Source organism: Candoia aspera, chromosome 6 (genome assembly GCF_035149785.1).
Source record: "Candoia aspera isolate rCanAsp1 chromosome 6, rCanAsp1.hap2, whole genome shotgun sequence".
NCBI lineage: Eukaryota > Metazoa > Chordata > Lepidosauria > Squamata > Boidae > Candoia > Candoia aspera.
The window spans coordinates 95,114,189-95,140,198 of record NC_086158.1 but is presented as its reverse complement, the minus strand read 5'-3'; the positions used below and the strand labels follow the sequence as shown (position 1 = coordinate 95,140,198).

Below are 26,010 nucleotides of genomic sequence, written 5' to 3'. Positions count from 1 at the left end.
CGCGCAGAGAGACGCGCCTTTACGCAGCGGGCTGAAACCTGGAAGACCCCGACGGTCGCCGTTCATCCTGCGCAGAGACCGCGCCGCTCGGCTTCCGTGCCTCCAGCGGGGGAGATCGCCAGCCCTCTTGAGCCCTTCGTTCCTCGAGGAGCCAGCTGCCCCCCTTGCAAAAAAATTAAGCCGAATCAAACATGAACGGGACTTTGGATTGCCTGCGGGACCACACGCTAAACGAAGAGCAAGGGGCGTTCATGTTTACTTCGGAATCCGTCGGAGAAGGGCATCCAGGTAAGGCTTGGACTCGGCCCATTGGAGCGCGGTCCGCAGCAGCCGCAGGTGGATCATGTGATGGAGACGTCGAGTTCGCGTGGCTTCCCATTTCCGCAGGTGGATCTCCCCTCTGGGCTGACCCTCTGACGGGCCACTTTTACGATCCTCTCCCATCAGTCACAGGAATGGTTTCCTTGCGTGTTCGGGGCAGGTGTCCTTGAAACCTTGGTAGAAATACAGAGCACCTTCGGAGCACCGGATTTGGTGAGGGTGGACGTGAACCAAGAGCGGTTGCAGCTACCGCCGGTGCACCTTTACCTGGGAGTGCAAGCCCCGTAGAAAACAGGGAGACTAAGCAATGCGTAGAGAACTGTGCTCAGTCCCCGGTCCCGTGCTTTAGTGCCGATGATCTCAGTGGCAGGTATTCTCAGGTCCGTGTGTAGGAAATTGCGTCCAAGTCTTCTGCTGAAGTCACCAGGTTTATAAGGGCTGGCTCCGTTGTGGTAAACCCTGCAAAGCCCAACTGAGGGGAAAAAAAGATGAAGGCAATCTGTTTTCCCAGATCTTTTGGAGGTAGGGTAGGAGAACAAACACGTGCTTTGCTGAAAATTTCCATGTCGCTAAAAAAAGAAAGGAAGGAAAGGAGGGACAGGGCATTCATCTTGTCCTGAACTTGGCCTCCTGGATTTCTTCCACGTGGGACTCTGTCATGAAACGGCCATTGCCCAAAGCAGCTGCACTACCTATTACTCCTCCTTCCATCGGTCCTTTTAATCACTAAGGGAACTAAGGGCCCGGGGGCTCATTTCATTTTTCTAAAAAATTGTAAAAGCAAACCAAATTGTTTGCTGCCTCCTCCTCCTCCTACAACATTCCTTGAGCAGGCTGCAGAAGGCAAGTGGCCAAATTCCGTGTCCTGATACTGCAGCCCAGGTTTATTTTCTCTGCTAAGCATGAAGATACAAGGTACATGCTTACAGTGGATGGAAATAGCAGAATGTTCCTTTGCAGAAGGCCAGGGTGTATCAGAGCTGTTTGAAATACTTAGATACATATTTAGGATTGTGAGCTTTTGAGTGTATTAATAGCTGCTGTTATTAGTATTAATTTATTATCATCTAACTTTGTGGGGGGGCGGGGGGGTTACAGCCCTATAGTCCTTTATAGGGTGTCCTGGAGGCAGTAGAATTTGGTTGATATTCTGTTGCGTCAGGAACTGATTTGGATATTCAAGCTCCGGTATTCTTTCATTCCTGATGCCTTCTTGGAACAAGGAATGGCTAGGCCAGATCGGAGCAAATTTAGTTGCCTTTGCACCCAGTAACAGCAATATAGGCTTTAAGGGAGGAAACTCATGTTAATCTTCCGGTGTAACCTTCTGGCACAAAATATCTTCCTGTCCTGTAAGAAGCAGCTGAGATAATGACATGAATTATCGTTGATGAGATGCTTCTATTCCCTTTTGGACGTAGACTTTTAGATGATAAAATATTGACTGGCCCTATTTTTTATTTATTTTTTTTACTCTTTTCGTGGGCTCAGAATTACACTTGAATCTTTGCTACAGTCTAAAGAAGGGAGAGACAATCTTTTTAGATCAACGGGCACCTTTGAAAAGTTGAGAGGAAGTTGTGAGCACTCTCACAAAATGTCTGCCACAGGAAGGCCTGACCAGTGATAAAACATCCATTTATCAGAGAGTAAACTGATGATGTTACTGACTGAAATCACCGGGGACGTCTTCTGCCACCCTAGTTGATCTTTGCTTTTTCCTACACAAATGGAACACTTTAAAACAGCACAGGGCAGTAGACAACCACAATTTTTATCTTCTGAGATGCGTGTGGGTTACAGGGATGTTCCTGCCAACCTGGCTGATGCTAAATGCTGGCTCGCTTTGCAGCTTGGCTGCTTCCCATTTCTACCCATTTCATTAAAAAAAATTAATGAATATATATGGAAATGTCCGTGGATATTGATATTTCTTGCCCTTGGTTTAAAGCTTTAAATTTTAACGTCTAATTAATTCAGTAAAATGGGCCTTTTCCTCTTCATCTTCCATCGCTCTTGCTTGATACATTGGGACTTAAGGCCAGTTTTCTTCAGTATCCATGCTATACATTGCATGGTATGCTAGATCAACAATGGCCTCTCATTTGTACAGCTCATCCCAGGATTAATGTAAAGTTATTTATTTCCAGATTTCAAAATGGCCTTTCAGGCCTTTTGAAGGCAAAGTCCACAAACTAAAGCAAGGGGTAAAAACTCTTGGCCATTAAACTGTGTCAACGTCTTTAAACAAAAAGCACAAAACAGGGATAGAAATTGCAATGAATCATATGCTGATTTAAAGAAGGTAATTTTAAAGATAATGATGATGAAAGGTGGTGATTCATCAAGCCAGATTCTTGATTCTAGGACCTGTACATCGTTTTTCATCCATTCTGCTTACCAAGAGATAGAATTTGGTCTCAGGGACCTCAGTCACTCATATCTAGTGGAAGTGGAGTAGAGTAAGTTCTACAGTGTGAGTGGCGTTTCCCATCCATCATTCTGGAAAGACTGGAGCTGGCAGGGCAAGCACCAGCACTGTTTTGCAACTACTGTAGGAAAGTGTTCAGCCAGGGTTTATTTTCCACCTCCTTAACTGAGGTAAACAATTTTGTGGATTAGACAGACCAAAACTGGCCACCTCATTAGATATGATCCAAACTGGTGGTGCAGTTCACAAAACTTCATTTTAAAGCTCAGAACAGACTCCCTGATTTTCTTACATGGTAGGCAATGTTGGGTCTTGTGTTTTGGGAGACCCAAGGGAAAAGCCAAGCAGATGTAGCCCAGTCTAGAATATAATGAGAGAATATAGAATATAGAATATAATGAGAGAGGCAGTTTGGTGTGGTGGTTAAGGCGTCAGGCTAGAAACTGGGAGACTGAGAATTCTAGTCCCACCTTGGGCACGAAGCCAGCTGGGTGACCTTCAGCCAGTCCCTTTCTCTGAGCCCTGAGAAGGAGGCAATGGCAAACCACTTCTGAAAAACTGACTTGAAGGATATATATATATATACACACACACACACACACACACATACACACACACACACATACACACACATACATACATACATACGCACGCATGCATGCATGGTTCTTACTTGGAACTGTCTTTATTTTCCCCTACACAAAAGCTATTTGAAGTTCTATTGAGAAAGAGTGAAAAAGGCTTAATTGCAATACGGGGTGTGTGTGTGTGTCAGAAAATCTATTTTAAGGGAAATGTGAAAAACTGACTCTTGCTATATTTCAAAAGCCTCCTCTTCGGAAGCAGCTTCTCCCAGTCCATCATCCTTTAAGGCCTGAAACTGGCAAAGCAGGTATCAGCACAGCTCAAACCAGCCAGACAGGTAGTGTGGAGAAGGATGTGTTGCAATTATGACAATTTTCATGCAACATTTTTTCCCCCCGTTTGGCCATCTCATTGGTTAGCTTCAGTCACTTTAAAAAGACTCAAAAGAGACTGGGCGTGTAGGAGCCAAGGCCTTTTTGGTAGTGGCTTCACATTTCCAGAATAAGTCTGGGGAGGAAGGAGCCACAGCTGTTTTCATTGGCCTTCAAGCAAACTCTGAGACTCTCTTCTCATTAACTTTCTTTTACTTACAGGCTTCTGGCTAGACCCATCATTGATGAGATGGAACAGTTTTCTTTGGGTTGAGCTGCTAAAAGCAGCTTGAAAATGACTTTATGGAGTATTTCAACACTGACCTAATGATCTATGTATAAATAACATATGGTATAATAATAAACCTTTGGTCTACAGATAGTAGGCTGAACACTTAGAAGCTATCTCATTGGGCAAGAGTACAGTGTGAGCTCCATTTCAATGTTACCCAAGATAAGGGGCAAGATGGTGCACCCACCTCCCTTCCATGTGTAAAAGCCAACAAGGTAGTTGAATTTTTGGAGTAGCATTTTCTGCTGTAATCTTAAGTCAGCTGCTTCACTTATGGGATCCAGAACATATTGTATCACCAACCTCATCTCTTGAAGTTCTTTGATCTCTGTTGACCTTGCTAGGTCTTCTAGGACTTAAGTCTCAACCATACTTTGTTTAATGGGTCCACTCCTAGTTGCTGTTACAGGGAAATAAATCCATATACATTGGGCTTACGTCTGAATAGACACTCATAGGATTGCATAGGAAGGCCTCCTGATTTAGTTCTACACTACAGTGAAGTGTAAATATATTTTATGTATTCTTGGAGACAGGATCCACGTTTCAGTCATTAGAAAAATGGGGTAATAGGTGATGTGATGACCAGAGTCTCTTCATTTGTGTAAAAGATAAAGTCTCCTTTGAGTCAAGCTCAGCTCCTGGTAACTTCATGGATATATCTATGTGGTTTTCTTAGCCACGATAGAAATGTGGTTGTCATTGACTTCTTCCATGTTGTTTGTTCAGCTTCCCAATAGCCCATAGCCCTGAGTACTGACCAGATCTGACCCGGCGTACCTTGTGTAACCTAGATTGGCCAGTTGGGCTCTCTTTGCTGTTATTTATTGCGAGGGAATTCTAAGAAGCAGTGTCAACCTTCAAAGCCGTGGTTGTGTATCTTTTTTTTTTCTTTTGGTAATTAGTTGACCCACATATCTGAGTGTTTAACGTCAGAGAAGAGCACACAGTGAGCTTGACAAACATATCAACTAGGGCAAATTGTTTCTCCTAAGTGCGTCTTTAAAATCATTCGGCTTGGGTTTGGCAGTATCAAATAGGGACACTCTAAAATCACCCGCTGGCATAAAGTCAGTTTAAACAGTACCTCTTCCACCAAGGTTTCACATGTGAATTTCAACAGAAATGTCAACAGTTCCACCTTGCATAATTATATATATATATATGAATGTAAAATCTAATAGAAACTAATATGGGGTGAGAAAGAGAAATCAACGAGAGAGCTAAGAGCGCAAGAATGAAAGAAAAAAGTAAATAGAAAATAGTAGAAAAGAAATGAAAAAGGTACAAAGAAGTAGCTTCTGATCTAAAGAAGTAGCTTCTGATCTTCTTTACAGCAGTAAATACAATCCACCTTGCATAATTCGGATGGCTGGAATTTCATTTGGTTTCCTGTAAGGACAATGTGCTGTGTTGACACCAATCTATTGGCATAGATAAACATTCTCCTGTGTGGAATGGAAGGTGGATAAGCTATTCTTGTTGATCTTCTTTCTCCTAAGAAGTCTCTGCAGTAAGCAGGAAGCCACAGAGAGAATAGAATTTGAAAAAAAAGAGATTCAGGGAAGAATAATTCCAGGCAGAAAGTCATTGAGGGTCCTGGATAAACTCATGAAAGGCTAAGGCATTTTAGTAAAGACAAAAGTTAGAATGGCCAGCTCAGTGATCTTCCCTGTTATGATGTACAGATGTGAGGGATGGACTCTGCCCAAGAGTGAGAGGAAGAAGGTTACTGGTGCTGGAGAAGGATGGTTCACATACCTTTGACAGCAAAGAAAACCAACTATTCAATACTGGAAGAAATCAAGCCAGAATGCCCACTAGAAACAAGGATCGTGAAACCAAAACCACTGTACTTTGGACCCAACATGAGGGCTGATGCATGTATGGAAAAGACAATAATGTTAGATGGAGGGAGAAGATGACACTGACATTGCTGGATATATGGAGTACTGAAATCCACAGAAATGTGCCTGCAAGAATTGTGTAATGTGGTCAGAGACAGGACAGTTGTAGAGGATTTGCCCATGTTGGCTATGGCTTGACGGAGCATAATAACAACAGTAACAAACTGTTCTTCCCCACTCCAGGACAAAGCAGACCACTGAAAATCAGGATTTCCCTGGGCAACCAGCATTACCCTGGCTTCCTCTTAGTGGCTCACACTTCTGTGCGGGCCAGGACAGAATCTTTCTCACGAGTTTAGGGAGATATCAATGAGGAAATACTGATGCAAACCCTTTTTCAACCTTGGTTGCACTCTTGATGTATGAACCAACTCCCAGAATTCTTACCAATGTCTGTGCTGGCTGGAAGGTTTGGGAGTTGACAGTCATGTTTCTGGAGGGCTCCTAGGTGGGGCAAGCTAAAGTGATGCCTATAACCTGTAGTAATCCTGATAACCTAATTTATTGACAAATTAATCCCATTTAAGGCTGTTTTCCTGGTACTGCTGGCTGCCAGAATAGCAGTGAATAGGAGGCACTGCCTTCTGATCTGTGGCTGATCACCCCAAAAGCCAACCGGGATTGGGCTTAGATGGAGGACCACCAGAAAATCCAGGGCAGCAGGTTGGACTAAGAAGTTGAAGGAGCAACCCTGAAGAAGGCAATGGCAAGATACCTCTGAACTGTTACCAAGAATAATGACATGGAAATGTTTCATGAAGTCACCAGTAGCTGAGCTGAGCTCAAGGGAAACTTCCTTCTTTGCAATGGGACAGCTGATCAGTGGATGAGCTCCAAGAACAGTCAAAAACATCACCCCATGTCCAGGACACTACATGGGCAATTACCAGAGTCCAGTAACTTTTATCTCAGTGATGAAAGCTTCAGCTGTTTCATTCTTGCACAACAACATCCTGTTCAAGGTACAAAATGAGACCAGCTATTTTTCCTGTCACTTATCACTTGGCAAGCCTGCCTCTCAAGATACCTTGAGATGAAGATGCACTATTTTAACTAGTTTATACATGGATGTAGCTTCTGTATAGTACCCTAGACCAGATCCTCAAAGTAGATATTCATTATGATTGTGCATTAATTAAAGAGAGGCTGAATATAGTCAAACATTTTTCAAAGTTGGAAAGAGGATGTTAGAGCTACGACTGTTATCACCCCCGGGTGGCTCTAGTCAAAAAGATCATGGAGATGATGATGATGATGATGATGATTTCCCAGCAGGAATTGTAGTTTTATGGTTTCCTTCAACTACACGTTGGGCCAAGAGCCTTTGAGTGGTGTGCTGAAAATAATGGGTTTCCTAGATAAAACTAGAACGTTTTGTTTTGATTTGATTTGATTCGATTTCAGCACTGCCTAATTCCAAAACGGCTCCACAATGATTTGTTTTCTCTTTAACTGTTTCTGAACCCTTTTCTAGGCTTGGAAATGAAGGAAGATCAGGAATGGTTAGCAGTTGAATGGGAAACCACCAGGAAATGTCAGGTTTGTGGGTTAGAAAGGAAAGTTAAAAAAAAAATGCGGCAGAAGGCAGTGGCAAACTACCACCATAATACTGCCAGGAAAACTACATGGGTGTGTCTGTGTGATTGCCAGGAGGTGATCAGTTTGAGGGCATCTTTGCCCTTTGAAAAATCATCTAAATTTAACTCAAAATAAATGTTATGGCTGTGAAGCACTTTGAGACTGAAGGGGAAAAAGTGTTCCTGCTCACCCATGTAGCATCTCTGAAATACACATTCCAGCATTCCTACATGTCTGTTTCAGCCCAAATAATTACATTACTTTTACTTCTGATTCCTTTTGTTCAATCAGATGCTGCTGCTTTAGTCCTCTTCTCCCACTTCCAAAGTGTTCATTTCCTTCAAAATTGCTCCAGAAGATCAGACCATCTTGCTTCCCAGCTAGTAAAATACATCTTTCCCTTTCCTCTTCTTTTCACAGACACACAACATATCTCCCCTTCCCCTTCCCCTTCCCCTTCCTTCCTTCCTTCCTTCCTTCCTTCCTTCCTTCCTTCCTTCCTTCCTTCCTTCCTTCCTTCCTTCCTTCCTTCCTTCCTTCCTTCTCTTTATTGCTTATTTCTATTACATTCAGTGTCAATAGAAGTTGAAATGATATGCCTTTCCACCTGTCTCTGTTGTCCTTTCTGAAAGCAAGACACTCCAGATGGAGAACCAGTTCAAATCCTGGGATTTATATAGCATGCTACAATAACTGAGGTCACAAAAAATGAATGCTCTGTTTCTGCATCAGCAGAAGGAAGAATCACTCATCTGAACCATCCTGTGGAGACCTGCAGGTCCAAACATGGTATATTTGAAAACTGTGCCAGGGCTTGTTTTGATACAGAGATGTTGATCTTTGATCCTAAATCCAAGTGTGAATGTAATATATTGAAGTTAGATTCCACCTTCACTTTCTGACTGGCAGAATTAAGGTCCGAAACTGATTTCCCTTGACTCTGAGCTATTGACTTTTTAAAAATAAGCAGCTAAGCAATACAGAATTGATGATCTATTGGTGCCCCTCATGGATTTCTCTTTTGTAATTCAGTGGGGCAAAAATAGTCCCTATTTTCTGTGGGTTTTTCTTTTCAAATATCCAGCTCTGCTCTCTTTCAGACAAAATATGTGACCAGATCAGTGATGCTGTCCTTGATGCCCACCTGAAGCAAGATCCAAATGCCAAAGTTGCTTGTGGTAAGAGGTGGCTTCTCTTTTCTCATGACGATGATTCCACATTTAATGGCCATCAGCACATCTGAATGTAGTACCATAAGTTGGGGGTACCCTTAGCAGAAGTGGCAAATACTGAGTTACCATTTCCAAATTATATTCCAGATTTCATCCTGTTGGAGAATGTTTCAGGTTGACCAACACACCTCTCACTGTAGCACAACTTATTTTTGGTACCAGAGGCAGAGACACGAGACAAGTGGGTAGGGTAGCAATCTCTCTCTATAGACTTATGCAAAGTAGATTATACATTTTATCAGCGTAGGAAACAGTTGGATAGGGTTGTGGCAAAATGTGTGTTACTGAGATCAGGATGGTGAGGTAGTGGGGTGAATACAATGGCTTATTTGAGTTGAACAAAGGGGTCTTAGAATGTGTCTGGTGGAGATGGTACTTTCCCTAGGAGTTATCAAGTGTCCTTGTTTCCCAGCCCCTCTGTTTTTCAGAATCCGCATTCCTTGTGTCCAAGTGTTTTATGGCTGAGCTAGCAGTTTCTTCTTCTTTGAGAAGATGCCTGTAGGGAGGGGTGAAGGCCTTTGAGGAAGGGGCAATTTAGTTGCCACCAAGATGCTATTTTCTCCTTCAGTCCACTACCTTTTCTTCATCCTAACTGGAATCGCCAAAACTTCCATCTTGCACTCCATGCAAGTTGGAACCAATCCTCCCCTCACTTTAGTCATACATCTAAAAGTGGGGATCTGTGCTCTTTCACACAACCACCTCCAAAGTAGTCTTTTCTCCATCCTTTTCTCCAGTTTTCCATTGATGAGTCTGTCTTAATTTAATTTCATCATACTCTTCCTCATCTTTATAGAATTTAGGCTACTTTCAGGGGCATTGAATTGCTTCTTTGGAGTTAGATGGCAGGAAGCAGTAGAGCTGGGCATCATTAGCAAATCGATGGCATCCCATTCTAGGGTTCTAAGTGCCTCCCATAGGGAACTCATGTAAATGACGAGCAGCATGAGGGACAAGACGGAGTCCAGTCTGACTTCAAAGATCAGCAGGCTAGATCTCCAAGGATCACTCTTGAGAAACAGTTGACAGGATGGGTGGTACCCATTGCACAATAATGTTCCCAAGGCCAGATCCTTCCAGATGTTCCAGAAGCATGTCATGGTCTATGATAGTACAGGTACTGATAGGTCGAGGAGAACTAGGAGGATCTGGTTTCTGGTGCTAGTAATCTACCACTTGATCTCAGGGCCATATTTCTCCTGAAAGCACCATTGAAGTGGGTCCAATCCTCAGCCTCAGTATTTGGAATTATAAAGCCATTACTTTCTTGATCAGCTTCTTCAGAAATGGAACATTTGAGACTTCTCTGCTATTTTATAGATCTCTTGGATCAAGGGAGAGTTTCCTCAGTAGGGTTCTTGTAGCCTCCTTTAGATTGGAGAAACACTACATGTCCCAGTTACAAGGAATAATTGATTACCTCCCATAACTATGGGGCCAGTCCTATCCTGGTTGTATTAAGTAGCCACGAGGGATTAGAGATGCTTCTATATAATTACCATGGGGTTGTAGTGGTCAGATTATTAGTGCATTAGGACAGTAGGAAGTCTTTATATTTGTTATAGTGTATTGTGGATGTTTTAATGTTTATTGTTTACAATGGACCCTTTAACGTTTATTCTTTAAATGGGATGTTTTAATATATGTATTTATTGTGGATGTTTTATTGTTTTGTATTATAGCATGTACTTTGGATGTTTTAATCACTGAAAGCTGCTGTGAGCCCAGTGAAATTGGCAGTATGCAAATTTGATAGATAAATAGGTGGTAGACCTCACCTCTCCATCCAACACATCCAGTCTTGTACCTTACTACTGAATATTTAAGACACACTCATGGTGTCTCCAACTTGCTTTCTTTCACCTTTAGAGACAGTCTGTAAAACAGGAATGGTGCTACTCTGCGGCGAGATCACATCCAGAGCTGTTGTGGACTACCAGCAGATCGTCCGAGACACAATTATGAACATAGGCTATGATGATTCAGCTAAAGGTTGGTGGAACACTGGAAGATGTCTGCTATAGTGGCCATCCTGATGAAGAAAAAAAAATCTGACTCCATCTTGGTTCACTTAGCTAGGATACTGAAAAGGCTGATGCAATTTTGGTTGAGCAATGCTTGGGCTTTACTAGCAAGCAGATATCCAGCTTTTTTCATAAGGAGGTGAAAGCTGTTTATGGGCTGATCAAAGGTTATCTCAGGGTTGGATCATCCCTGCACACAAGCACTTTGTAGCATCTGTGCTGTTTGTTCTTGGCTTGACATTTTCTAGCCTGTGGGTCTTGACCAACTGGCCTCAGGATTTCTAGCAATTAATGTCATCAGAGCTGTTTATACCAGGCAGTCCTTGACTTAAAACCACAATTGGGACTGGAACTTCTGTTGCTAAGTGATGCGATAGTTAAGTGGGTTGTGTCCGATTTTATGACCTTTTTTGCTATGGCCGTTAAGTGAATCATGCAATTGTTAAGTGAATCCAGCTTTCCCCATTGACTTTGTTTGTCAGAAGCCTCCTGGGAAGATCACAAATGGTGATCATGTGACCCTGGGATGCTGCAACTACCGTAAATACATGCTGGTTGACAAATGCCCAAATTTTGATCACATGACCCTGGGACGCTGCAATGGTCATAGCATAAGTCACTTTTTTCAGTGCTGTCGTAACTTCAAATGGTTGTTAAACAAATGGTCATAAGTTGAGGACTACCTGTTTAGATTTCATGTGTAGCGTTGGTATCCTCCTTAAAGTTGCACATTTTCATACCCTGCTGGAGTTGTTTGTGTATGATTAATGGAATTCTGCTCTATAGGCTTTGACTACAAAACCTGCAATGTTCTTGTGGCATTGGAGCAACAGTCACCTGATATTGCCCAGGGGGTTCATCTACACAGGAACGAAGAAGATGTTGGCGCTGGGGACCAGGTGAGAAATGCACCATCACTCAAAGACATTAAGTATATCCTTTCTTGGCTGTGGCTCTGGAGTGCACATAAGCACTTTGGGTTTGGAATTCGTAGTACAGTTTCAGGGACAGACCTCAGGAATGTAAAAAGCAATTATTGCAGGGGTCAGACTATCTCCTCCTCCTCCTCCTCCTCCCCCTCCTCCCCACACCCGGCAAATCAGAGGTAAGGGTCAGGCATGCAGGAACTGATGCTGACACCTTAACACTTGCCACTAATCTACTCTGGGTAGTGGTTGCTTAGCCTAGAATTTGCCACTCTTCCTCAAGCCCTCCCTGAAATATTTCTCATCTGTCAGCTAAGGACCTGTAGAAGAAACAAGGCTGTCTCTATGTAAAGGTAAAGCATCCTTTGACTTAAGTTTGACTCCTGGGGACGTCATAGAGAGGCCTGCGTGGCTTTCTGAGTGCGGGAGTGGTCTGCTATTGCCTTTCCTTTGGGGTTGTTTTCTTTTTGCTTCCCAGTCCAGCCTACAGCCCTGGGATCTCCAGGCACTATCTCCAAGCAGATCTGACCCTGCTTAGCTTTTTCAAGACCAGCCGAGGCCCACCAAGTGCTGCCATCTGGCTGACCATCTTGCTATTATTCCATGAATATACCAGGCCCTTTACAGAGAAAGACACCAAAGTTTACTTTCTAAATGTCAGCAAGGCAATTGAGTTGGCTATAAGCAAATGAGTAACACCTCCTTAGCTGCATTTCAATAGGAATGAGGACCAAGGGGTTAAATTGTTTTGTTTTGGGGGAGGGGGGAATCAATTTTGAAGACAGGCATGGGAAAGAGGTAGAACTATATGTTTTTTATGTCCTTCAGAAAGGTTGAAAAAGCACTGTCTTCATATTGGAATACTCTGGGTGTTTTGGAACATTTTTATGGGCAACGTGGCAACTTTTGCATTTCAAAAGTAAACCGGGCAAGGCATTATTTCCAGCCTGCATTTGTAAAGCAAGCAGTTGCCTGAAAGCTCTGAAGGTCTCAAACAGTCTTGAGAGAAAGTGACTGTATGAAAAAAATTCTCCTGTTTAAATGCAAACTACCATTTTGGAAAGACAAAACAGTAGCAAGGAACTTCATGGTGTTAATGAATGGGGAAAAGGATTATGATACTAGAGTGCCAAAAAAGTGTCGCTATGGACCATTGGTTGAGGTTCCTGTGCAATTTCCTCTCTCTCTCTCTCTCTTTTTAAGTATCTAGCAAAGTGCTAAAGAATAGTCCCATCTTTCTTCCATGCAGGGCCTGATGTTTGGCTACGCAACTGATGAAACAGAAGAATGCATGCCTCTAACCGTTATGCTTGCCCATAAACTGAATGCCAAAATGGCCGAGCTGAGACGCAGTGGGGTCCTCCCCTGGCTTAGACCAGACTCTAAAACCCAGGTAGGTTTGGATCTAGCCCAATGTCTCATTCTCTAGAGGTCCAGAGCCAATCTGTGTGGCAAAACTAGAGGCCAAGAAGAAACTTGATCATCTGTGACAAGGTTGAGGAAAACAGAAGGGAAGACCAAGGATACAGAAGATGGATGGGATTAAGGGGATGTCTTTGGAAGAGCTACAAGCCATTCCTCAAGACAGGTTAGAGGGCTGGGCATTTGTCTGTGCTGAGTCAACTGTCGGGCACCTGTCTAACAAATTACATGTCCACGGGGTAAAAATCAGATCTCTGTCAACTAAGTGAACAGATTTTGCATGGATATTCATAATTTGAGCATAATTCTGTTCCTACTTCTAGGGTAGGAACAGAAGTTCTTGTTACGTGGCAACATAAGGTCATCTGGTGACAATAACAACCTCTGTGCCCTCCATCTGTGAGTCAAGTACCTCTCACTTACCCACTGACTCTTAGCATTTCTCTCCAGGGAACTTGTGGCGTTTGCTACTTTGCTAGGTGAACAATTTCAGAATTTCGCTGTGTTGAGAAGAGACACCGCAGAGCTTCAAAGAGTTGGAACCTTGTGTCTGGTTTACCTAATGTCAGGTTGGAGCTCTCCAACTTAAGGGTGAAATCTAGCCAGTCCCTTGGTCTTGAGATGCTGTTCCAAGGGCCCCAGCATTGCAATCTCAGTTGTATGGTTTGTTTGCTAACAATGTACACTCCCAAAGACATTTTAGTTGGTGTTGTATTTTAACTATTGCAAACCATGTGGCGGTATATACATTTAATAAGTAAATAAGTAACAGGAATATTATTTAACATCTTTTATATTAATGAGCAGTCTCCTCTTTATGCAAATTTCCCCAGCCTGGGGCCCTCCAGATGTTGAACCACTGTCCATCAAGAAGGATGGGAGTTGACATCTACCACATTTGGTTGGGCAAGTTGCCTGATAACTCTGATTCACACTCAGGTAGCTTCCATTCTTATCCCAGTGTTTTGTGTAATTAAGAGGACCTGATCATTCCCCGCAAGCTCCTGTGACCGTATCATAGTGTCACACAAGGAAAAAAGGAGTTTCCAAGAAATTAAGTTTAAAAACACAACTATGTCTTGATTTTCACTGGTAAATGTCCATGTCTAACTAATGTTAACGGGACAGAGGGAGACCTATACCATACAAGGGGGTGGGGACAATACTTTCTATTTGTTAGCCCAGTGTTTCTCAACCTTGGTCATTTTAAGATGTGTGGACTTCAATTCCCAGAATTCCCCAGCCAGCCATGCTGGCTGGGGAATTCTGGGAGTTGAAGTCCATACATCTTAAAATGGCCAAGGTTGAGAAACACTGTTAGCCAATCAACAGTTCCACTCCCCACCCCTAAGGACTTGTTGTCCATGCTTGTTTAAAAAGGTAAAGGTTTCCCTTGACGTAAAGTCCAGTCGAGTCCGACTCTAGGGGGCGGTGCTCATCTCCGTTTCTAAGCCTTGGAGCCGGCGTTGTCCATAGGACACTTCCGGGTCATGTGGCCAGCATGACTCACGGAACGCCGTTACCTTCCCGCCGAAGCGGTACCTATTGATCTACTCACATTTGCATGTTTTCGAACTGCTTGGTGTGCAGGAGCTGGGATTAACAACGGGAGCTCACCCCGCCGCGCGGTTTCGAACCGCCGACCTTCCGATCGACAGCTCAGCGGTTTAACCCGCAGCGCCACCGCTTAGCCAGGCAGAAAACAGCAAGCAACCCAGTGTATAGTTGTAGTAGTGGGACATGATGTTGCCCCAACAAAAATTGGCTTACAACTGGGAATATTTTATTTGAATCAGCAGAATGGAGGAAATAGCTGATGATGTCAGAGATCCTCCATTATTTTCAAATCGTGCAAGCAGCCAAGGGTTTCACACTTCCCTTTCTATTTCCAGCCTGCTATAAATCACCCTTTCTTCGTTTGTTTTCAGATTACAGTTCAATACATCCAGGAAGATGGAGCTGTTATCCCTGTGCGGGTTCATACCATCGTCATCTCTGTGCAGCACGATGAAAGCATCTCCTTGGATTCCATGCGCAAAGCCTTGCAGGAACATGTGATCAAACCCGTAGTGCCACCCAACTACTTAGATGACAACACTGTTTACCATCTTCAACCCAGTGGCCGCTTTGTTATTGGAGGCCCACAGGTGTGTCTTTACCCTTACACAATCCTGCACTGTCGAAGTCACATTTTTATATTAGACCCAGTCGAGTCACACACACCACAGCAACATTTCTGAGTTCTTAACTCTTTTTTTTTTAATAAAAAAAATGCTTCCTCTCTGAATTAAAGCTGGAGGCACACCTGGAGGCACTCCTTCTGTCAGATCCAGTGAACCACACTATCTAATTTCAAGAAATCCAGGTGTACCTGCCTCTGAGCTCTTTTCTGTTCCAGAAAACTCTCCTGTCCTGTCAAACATCTTGTTGTCACCCAGTTTCTGTTAGCAAATCAGTATATAATGATAGGTAAAGTTATGGATTCCCAGTTTTGGGAATCGCATTTTAATGAGGATCCAGAGAAACTAGAACAGGTTCAAAGAAGGGTGATGAGGATGGTAGTCATCTAGAAACTGCTTCCTAAATAGAGAGTTTGAGGAAACTGGGAATGTTTGGCATCGAGAAGACTGAGAATATGATAGCTCCCTGAAGATACCTGAGATGATGTCACACAGAAGAAGGCCAGATCCTCACCACCCTAGTACTGGATACAAAATAATGGAGTTAAATTACAGGCAAGTGGAATCCACATAAAAGTTAGGAAACACTTTCTACCAGTAAGAGCAGTTTGACAGTGGAAACTTATCCGGGAGAGCTCAAGTTGATTGGTTAGTGCAGAACAGCTCCCTTCCCTGGATTGGTTTAGGCAAAAACATCTATGAGGGATGCTTTGATTTTGGTCCCTGCAGGGGCGTGGACTCAAGTATCTAAATGCCCTCTTCCAACTCTGTGACTCTATCTTTTTTCTAATCCTGTAGCTTAAAAAATAAGGTCCACTGGGATCTACAGTATTTGTAATTGACTTTGTTTTGAGGGCTACTCCTTGTTAAATTTTCTGAAGCAAAATTTGGCAGGATCCCAAACATATGGGTCTGGAGGCAAGCCTCATTGTCGAACGGAAGACACTGATTCCACCTTCTCAGGCTTTCCTTTGTGTTTGTTTGTAGCTGTAATGAAACTTTTTCCCAAAACATCTGTGGTGAAAACAGAGGTTGGACATTTGGTTTTGCAATATTGCAGGGGGACGCAGGAGTTACTGGCCGGAAAATCATTGTGGATACGTATGGTGGATGGGGAGCCCATGGTGGTGGAGCTTTCTCGGGCAAAGACTACACAAAAGTTGACCGGTCAGCAGCATACGCAGCCCGGTGGGTTGCCAAATCTTTGGTGAAAGCAGGGCTGTGTCGTCGGGTTCTGGTCCAAGTAAGTGGCATTTTGCTAACCTGATAGCTGTAAAATCAAATCAGATCAGTTTATTACAGCAATAAGGCCAGATAGAGTAAAACATCTAACAGTAGAACTCTATATATACATCTTTACATACCTCTCTCTATATAGTTATAGTTAGTTATAGTTATAGTTATATATAAAACAGAAAAACAATGAGTAAAATAGGATCTAAATACTTACCTGGCAGGGGAGATACCTTGATCACAGCTGTAAAGTAGTACTAATGGGTGTCCAGAGATGGGTGGGTAATGTCATCCTCCATCATGACATCTCGTGAATTACATTATTTTGCTATTCAATGTCATGATGCATGTTACATTGTGATATCGTTGTGTCTTCTATCAGACATCTCTAGTCATGGAGTTCCACAAGAGGCACAAGGTAGAGCAAGCAGTCATGTGTCATGATGTCACCACATACATCATGTGATTGTCATGGCACCTGTGATGTCATTTTAACTTTATTGCAACTTCTAAGACTCAAGTGATAGTACCTAACTAGACAACCGATGACCTGTTGGGTCACCATTTCAGAGATATTTCCCTACCAGATTCCTCAACGTCTTCAACATTCTAATGTACTGCCTTCACTGGAAAAGTTCTTAAAAATTCAGGGAGACATTCAGAGACGTATCTGCTTTGAAAGTAGCCAGTGTTGAACTGTATAGCCCAGCCAAACATCAGGAGTTAACCACAGGAAATGCTTTATGACATGTTGTATTATCTCATGAACTGTTCTATGATAATTTTTATGTCATGAAATGTTTTATAAAATTTGCCAAATTTCTATTCCATGGAAGTCATGGGTCCCAGATTTTGGATGTGTTCTGTAAGTTAGTGCAGTTGAGGCACCTTGGTTGAAAAAGTTTTGCCCTATGATGCGCTGTTTCACCCAGTTAAAGGTTAGAGACATGAGAGTTTAGTGGTATGTAGATGTTATGGCAGTTTGGCAGCTCCCATGCCTGCCCATTCAACTCCAACCCCTCAAAACTCTAGTAATACAAATCACACAGCATCACCACAGTGTGATTTATCTTCTGCCTACACACTGGTTGCCACTTATAGGAAAATTCACATATTCATAGTACTGGCATATTCATGGGATGACACATTGCCAAGGAAAGAGTAGAAAGAAGGCATGGGATGGATTGAATAACGTCTATGTTATGTGAGAGAACGACTGTGTGCTGATATTTTACTAGCTGTACTGGCAACTCCATAGTAGATTTAAAACTGAACTTGGCAGCAGAGATAAAATCCTTATCTACGGCATATTCGGTGAAATGGAATGCCCACAATAAATTGTTGATTGCCACGTAGACAACAGCTTATAACCTTTATCCTTATTACGTTATTGGGATAATTATGGATTCCTGTTGTCTTTCTAACAATCCTGGGGAAATAAGTATCATGCTAGGATCTGATGTCCTCCAGGTCTGTTATGTGATTAGGCCCCTGTAATTGATGTTAAGCCAAGATTGACTCTTCTATATTTTTAGTCCAATGTTTCTTAATTCTTTTTTCCCTTTTTATTATATTGTTGTAAGTCTTGCTACATTATATTGTTTCAGTACAATGATATTTGTACAATATTAATTAAAGTTATTCACATTCAATTGTTTAGATAACTTGTAGTATTAGAAATAGAGAAAAAAGAGAGATATTCTATCAATATTGATTACAGTTTACGATATCAAGAGCCAGTTTAGTCTAGTGGTTAAGGCACCAGGCTAGAAACCAGGAGACAGAGAGTTCTAGTCCCGCCTCAGGCTTGAAAGCTGGCTGAGTGACCTTGGGCCAGTCACTCCCCTCAGCCCAACCCACCTCACGGGGTTGTTGTTGTAGGGAAAATAGGAGAAGGAAGGAATACTAGGTAAGTTTGCCACCTTGAGTTATTTATAAAAACAATAAAGGCAGGATAGAAAATAAATAAATAAATAAGTAAAATAAAATATCAATATTAGAAGCATAAAATTATTTGACTTTTTCATACAAAATTGAGTTTAACATTAGAAAGAAGAAATTGGTGCAGATTAACTCAGAATGTTTGTTATACAATGTAGGGTTTGGTCTTGAGTTGATTGCTTATTATTGAAGTCTCTTTTATATAATTTGTGTGTGTGTGTGTTGGAATGAATGTGTGAATAAATACGTTTCCATTCTTGTAGCACCTTCAGTAGTGTTCAAAAAATCTATCCTATCTGTCCATCCGTCTGTCCGTCCGTTCATCCATCCACCCTTCTAATAATCCTGTAAGAAAATACAGTTTGAAAAATCCAGTTCTAATCACTTAGTATCCCTTAAGTTTTAAAAACTAGATTTGTCCTCCCTGCTTTCTATGTGATTAATGTCATTCTGTCAATCATGGATAGTTTGGTCCTTCCCAAAAGCTGGTCCTTCCGCATCTTCATTGACAGAGTTGTGGCCACCAAATAAATCTGTTGATGGCATGCATGAAGCCAGTCTAAACGTGTCCCCTTTTTGCACCTAGGTTGCCTACGCTATTGGAGTGGCTGAGCCGCTTTCCATCTCCTTGTTCACCTACGGTACCTCGGTATATTCTGAGCAAGAGCTGCTCAACATTGTGCACCAGAATTTTGACCTTCGACCGGGAGCCATTGTCAAGTAAGAATTTCATAAGGGCCTTTTTGGCAGAGAGATCCAGTGGTGAATACTGTTGATTTTCCAATCCTGGGAACTGAATGGAAGGAATCTGAAGCTTCCTGAACTTCCTTCCATGCCATTTCAAGCTTTTCCCAAAAGAATCAGGTCCTGACTGGAAATAGTTACGGTGTGCTCTCCCATCCTTGGGAGTATGACAGTCCAGGAGTGTGTATGTGACTAAACCATCTAAAATATGTCACTCTGGGAGAGTTCCAGTTTCATACTCAAACTGGAATCCTCTTCAGATATTTGTTGCTGCAATTTAGCCAGCTGGGAAAAGAGGCTTGGTTTCAAATGTTAGGCAGTTCTAGGGCTTAAAACCTGTCCTCTGACAAGGGGCTAGATTTATAGGGGTGGCAGCAGTTCTGTCAGTAAAGGATTACTTTCCAAACAAGAGCCTGGTGGATTGGTTGGTCTGTAGGACAAAATGCTTCAGATAGCTGCAGGGGACATCACAAGAAAAGATTGTCCTTCTTAAAGAAGCTCATGCTTTCCTGTGGCCCAGAATGATCCAGAGGTGAAATGGATTTATAAATTCCCTTACCAAAATGGCCCTAGTGGCCCTTCTTGATGTAGCCTTATAGCTCACTCAACATTATATTTGGTAGTTCTGCAAAATGGTTTTATAATGTGTTTTATATTGAAATTTTATTGTGTATTTATTGTTTCATATTGTAAGCTGCCCAGAGGTCCTCCGCTTGGAGGAGACGGGCAGTGACAAATTTGACAAATAAATAAACCAACCAAACAAACAAACAAACATGCATCTGAAGCTTTTAAAGCAGTTGGTTGTGGTGGCTGCTTGTCATACCTCCTTTCAAAAAAAGTGCCTTTTGCTAGCCGACTGGAAACCCCTTATTGAGTTTTTGTGTGAAACAGAAAAAAAAAATGAAAGTATGATATATGGTTTTGGTAATTACAAAAAAAATAGATTATAGAAAAAATGTAAGTTAGAATAAGAGGTTAATTTACATTTATATTTGTTGTATAACAACTAACTGTTGTAAAAGGAAATCAGAAATAATTTCTTTCTCTTTTCTCTTTTTTTTCTTTTTTCCTGCACTTTTGGCTTTGTTCTTTTTCCTTCTTTTCTCTTCTCTCTTCACTCTAAATATTAGTCCTTGTTAGTTTTTATCTTTCTTCTTAAAAATTTAATAAAGAGAGAGAGAGAGAGAGAGAGAATGAGAGAGAGAGGTGCCTTGCTGGATCAACCAAGAGGCCTACTGAGGCCGGCATTCTCGTCCTGGAGTGGCCAGCCAGATGCCAATGAGAAGTCTACTGGTTTGGACCTTTTCCCTCATAGCCTATCACATCTAGTATGTGTGTGTGGGAGGGATGCTAATCTGCGTCCAGGAATTTATAAATTCCTCCCTATAAAAACTACTTCTCCCAATCTCATTAAAAATGTTGTAGTGAGACCATGCCTTGAAAAAAACCATCACTGGACCCAGAAGATCTGAACAGTTATAGGACTGTGGATGATGTCCTGGGCTGAATATTTAAGCAGGTGGTGGCTGATCAAATCTAAATGCCGTTAGGTGAAATGGGCTTTCTAGATCCGTTTCATGTGGAATTTAGATTTGGCTTTGGCACTGAAACTTCCTTAATTACCCTGTGGGATGATCTTTGCTGGGAGAGGGACAGGGCAAATGCAACCCTGTTGGTTCTCCTGGATCTTTCAACACCATTGACCATTGTATTCTTCTGGAGAAATTGTCCAAGTTTGAAGTAGGTAGTGCTGGTTTGCTCATCCCTGGTCATACCTGGATAGTTGTTTCCAGAAGGTGTTGCTGGGAGATTTCTATACCTATTTCCACTTCTTGCCCTGCTGTTTAACATCAGTGTAAGAGCACTAACATCATGTGAGAACTGAATTTCCGTTCTAATTCTCCTTTTCATCAGGTCAAGATGAGGCAGTTCCAGATCAGTGCCTGGCCATAAAAAGTAACTGGAGAAGAGTCAGCAAAGTTTGAATCCAGAAAAGGCAAAGATACTCATAGTGGATTTTTAAATCTGTCTAGGGGGAGTAGTGTTCATTTGTTCCAGAAGAGATGTTATTGGTAGCATTCTTCTCTTAATTTATCTGATCTCCTTTTAAATCCTCTGGGTTAGTTATACAGCCTGCATTCAAGAAAAAACAACTTTAATAACTTTTTAATTTTTAATTAATTTATTTTTTTACACGTAGGGATCTGGATTTAAAGAAGCCTGTGTATCAGAAGACTGCTTGTTATGGTCACTTTGGAAGAAGTGAATTTACTTGGGAAGTTCCTAAGAAGCTTGCCTTCTAACCACCTTGGGCCAACCTCTCCATGTCAAAGGAACAGGATTTTACTACCACGAGTGCTTCCGTTGACCAGAGTCAATGCTAAAAAAAATGGAGAAATATTCACTGTTTGCTTTCTCTACATCTCACTACCTGCAGACCTATAGAGGATAAAAGAGCAGATGGATACCATTTTAATTTTGTCTGATGCTGCTATTTGGAGGGAGGGGGAGAAAGTTCCATTTAAAAAGACAAGATGGCACTTAAACCTACAATCAAACAATGGATTTTTTTTTCAACCCAGCAACTCCGCATCATTCTAAAACACTAGTAGGAAGAAAGGTTTTCTCCAAAGTCATTATGCTTTCTCAACAGGACAATTTTGCAACAGGACAATTAGAAGTTCTGGCATCCTGCTTCCATAATGGAGTTCGTACAATAAGACGTGACTAGACGCTTGGAGTGAAACAGAACTATTTCCCTATATTGGAGTCTCATCTTTTCAAAAGGGTTTTTGTTAGGTTTTACTCATTCTATTCCAGCTGTCTAATCCAATGTTTAATTCTTTCTACTCTCTCGCTCTCTCTCTTTCCTTTTTTAACTGCCTTACAACTAAACGTTTTAGATGCATGCTTGGTGCCTTTTATCTATATGCATACATGTTGCTAACATTACTGGAACCCATTCTAGACAGTTTTAGATACAAAAGGCTTTTTAAAAATCCACAGAATTGTTGTGTACAAGCCACACATTTCAGCCACCGGCTGAGCTGCCGTGATTGTGTGGAATGCTCAGGACATTCATGTGGCCTGGAGAGAAAGAGCCAACAGTGGAGTAAATGCAGCAAGACGGGAGGGCGGACACATGAAGGAGAGGAGACAGACATAGTGGCAGTCTATAAAGCAGGGAAATGTTCGAAGGATGGTTCTTGAATGCTGATGGTCAAGCAGTTGAGCTGGCATTGGGATAACACCGTGGAGGGCTCGGGGGATAGGGAGGGAAGAGAGTAAGGATAAGATTTTCCAGTATTTTTTAAAAATAGACCCTGCCGTGTACTGACCCAGAAAGTCAGGGCAGATATTTGCTTCAATCAGCACAATATTGTGGGCCGGTAGTGAATGTGGAAAGGGGAATGTCTCCCATGAGCTGGAGAAGTGGTTCTGAAGGACAGCAGAGGAAGGGCACAAACTGGTGCCAAAGTACTGTTTGACGTATCTTAGTTCAACTAGAATAATAATACAGGCATTTAGCTCTGCCTTTCTAGGTTTCCCTATCGGCCGGGTTCCTTGAAATGAAGGTTGTCCCCAAGGAAAGCTTCATCTGCTTGGGATGGAAAGGAAGTTCTCTCTACAGTGGCTTGTGACACTTCTGTGCGTTGTCTCATCAGAATCAGAACTCAGTATTTTACTGTGTAAAGCATCACATATGCTGAATGGTGCTATACAAATTGCTGTTATTAACAGATGACAGCAGGTGTCATCATCACAATTCTGTCTCAGGATCACAGGCATAGTTTGCTCCCAGCCCTGTTTACCAGCCCTGGAAAATCCTATCAGTGCCTTGGTAGATGTATGTTGTTAAAATTTGGGGTAGGGTTTTTTTTGTCCCCTCCACGTCTAGCCTTTTTTCTTCTCTCGTGTGTGGCCTGCAAATCTCTCTTGGCATTTTGCATGTCAAAACAAATGTGCTAAAGTGGTTTTCGTCTTCTGATGGGTGGAAGATCTTTTGTATAGGCCTCAGAACATCACTGCGTTGGGATGCAAAACTGGCAGAGAGAGGTAACTGTATCTTTTCAAAAGAGAGAAAAGGATGCAAAGTACACTTTTTAAACGGCATTTAAGGGGACAGTGACAGCCAGTTTGGTGTTGTGGTTAAGGCATCGGACTAGAAACCAGGAGACTGTGAGTTCTAGTCCTGCCTTAGGCACAAAGCCAGCTGGGTGCCTTTGAGCCAGTCACTCTGTCTCAGCCCTGGGAAGGAGGCAATGGCAAACCCCTTCTGGAAACCTTGCCAAGAAAACTGCAGGGACCGGTCCAGACAGTCTCCGAGAATCGGGCACAATTGAACAAATTAAAATTAAGCAGGGGTGGGGGGAGTAGATCAGTTACCCACTAGATAGCAGCCTTTGCGGGAGGAGTGCTGTGTTATTCTAGGGTGGCAAAAAATCAGGAATCTGGTGGGACCTTTTCTGCTAACCAATGTTATAAAAGGCATCAGGGTTTGTGTGCTTCATCTCTGTGCATCTGGTGAAATATGCTGCGGCTCACAAAAGCTGATGCCTTTTAATAACATTTGTTGGAAAAGCTGCAACGCTAGACTCCTTCTGAGTTTTGGCCTTTAGATGGCAGCATAGCCCAGCCTGGATTATTGTTGGTCTCTCACCCAGTTAAATGAAGTTATAGAAATGGATGGATTAGCTCTTCTCGTCGATTTACATCCCAAAAGTTCAAAAATAACACAGGGGGCTTGGACTACAATTTGCAAAACTATTTGAACCGTTCTAGCTGAGCTAGGAAGTGCAGTGTTGCTTTTAAATGGGGACAGATAGAACTAAATGGAGATTTTTTCTGGGATTGCCAATGAAGATGAATTCATACTTATTATGCCTCCCTATTCGAGGAGCTTTCTTAATGCCTCAGATGACTAAATTGCCATTCTTTCCTTTAAGAAAGTGATGATTGTGGTAATTTTGCTTTGCTAATTTGTTCCTAAGTTCCTCAGTTTCAGATCACGCAGGGCAGTGGTTCTCAGACTGTTTGACCCACGGGCCCCTTTTCCTGGTCTCGAATGATGTCATTAACCCTCCTATACACACAAACATGCCTCTACTATTTTACGCAAGTGTCTCAGCAGCGGCAGTCCCAAACTGGATCCTCAGCTCACAAACAAGCAAGTACAAATTGCTCCATTACCCCAGGATATGACCAAATTACCCCTTGGGGTAATAACCACCAGTTTAAGAACCACTGACCCAGGGCAACTCTTTTGGGAAGGGGAAAACTCCAAGTCCTTATTTAACAATGATTTTTCTCTCTCTCTCTCTTGAATATCTTCAGTATCTCGAAAGCACTTTCAGATATCTAACAGAATTTCAAATGCACCAAAGTAGTTTCCAGTTTGCAGGAAAGACAATTAAGCTGCAGGGTTCATACAGCCCAGCCCTGGTGATTATAAGCTATTTTTGCTTTCAGATCATTCTCAACTCAATCTTGGTCTTATCATTTAGTGAAATATCAAAAGTTCTCCTTTTCTAAATTTCCTTCTAATCTTCCAGTAAGACAATTCCTCAGCATCTGGGTTGCAGTGCTAAGACAATTTAACTGAGAACAAGGCCCTCCAATCAATCAATCAATCAATCAATCAATCAATCAATGTTAGATTAACATGACCCACTAAGTTTCACAGTGGTCCTGTATATACTTATCTACAAATCCTTTCAAATTGTGTGGAACTTACTTCTGAAAAAATATGCTAAGGATTGAGTTATGAACTTCTCTTGCTTGGTGCTTCTCTGAGACTTTGTAGGAGACTTCTGGCCAAACCCAGCATATTCGATACACAGTTCCAAAGCTGTAGGCTAGACTGGAAGTTTGGAAAAAAATATCCCATATGAAGGCAAGGGCAACCCATTTTTGCATCGCTGCCAAAAAAGTTGTGTGGCTGTGTCCATGAAATCCCCAGGATTGAGCTCAACTTGAAGAGGAATTTATTTTTTATTCCAGTATGAACAATGGGAAACTTGGTTGCTTTCCTGATGCATTTCATATAAGTGCTAAGCATCTAGCAGATCTTGGTTGATCTCTGAGAGGCTTAAACCTGTTGTGTATTTGAGTAGAAGATGGTCAGGAATTCCCAAAGCTGTTGGCTGGACTCAAAGATGTCAGCTACTAACCGTGATGATGAAAAGGTGACAAAATGGACACTGATGTCACAATGCAAACCCTGCCCTTTTGTACTTGCATTCCAACCTTGGATGCAAATATCTAAGCCACAAAGTTTGTGCTGTGATGCATGTTTTGTCCCTTGATCTTCCCCTTGGATGCTGATGGCTAGAATGAGCAGTTGAAGAAACATCCTAGAACAAGGGAGTAGTAGACCACTTTGATTTTATCACCATGAAAACTATGTAAATATGTCCATGAAGCCACCTGCAGCTGGGGTCAAATTGAGGACACTAAAAATAGCTGGGTGGGCACAAGGAAGCTGAGTAGATTTGGTACTATTAGTACATGAATAGGAGACCACCGGACAAAATCAGGACTGCAAGATTTTGTTAGGGTTAAAGTTAGAAAAGAATCTCAGAAAACAGCAATGGCAATCCACTTCAGTATTGTCAAGAAAAGTGCACAGTTATGTCAATGTAGACAAGCAGTGCCAAGCTCAACTTGAGAATATCTTCACCTTTATTTATCTTTGATTTTGTTTTTAGTCATCTGCCAGTCTGAATATTTCATGTAATCCTAAGGATCTGTAATCCTGTAATCCTAAAGCCAAAGACAATGCTGAAATGATAACATTGGTATAAATTGAGTGGAAATTTTA

At 42.1% G+C, this 26,010-nt stretch overlaps 1 protein-coding gene across 1 annotated transcript; it reads left to right on the top strand.

Moving 5' to 3' along the window:
* Positions 1–26,010, top strand: MAT1A (methionine adenosyltransferase 1A). Its single transcript, XM_063307716.1, has 9 exons — positions 1–288; positions 8,586–8,663; positions 10,587–10,709; positions 11,528–11,640; positions 12,917–13,060; positions 15,018–15,236; positions 16,330–16,512; positions 19,030–19,163; positions 21,391–26,010. Exons 1-9 carry the CDS (start codon positions 192–194, stop codon positions 21,491–21,493), a joined length of 1,194 nt encoding a protein of 397 aa, XP_063163786.1. The 5' UTR covers positions 1–191; the 3' UTR covers positions 21,494–26,010.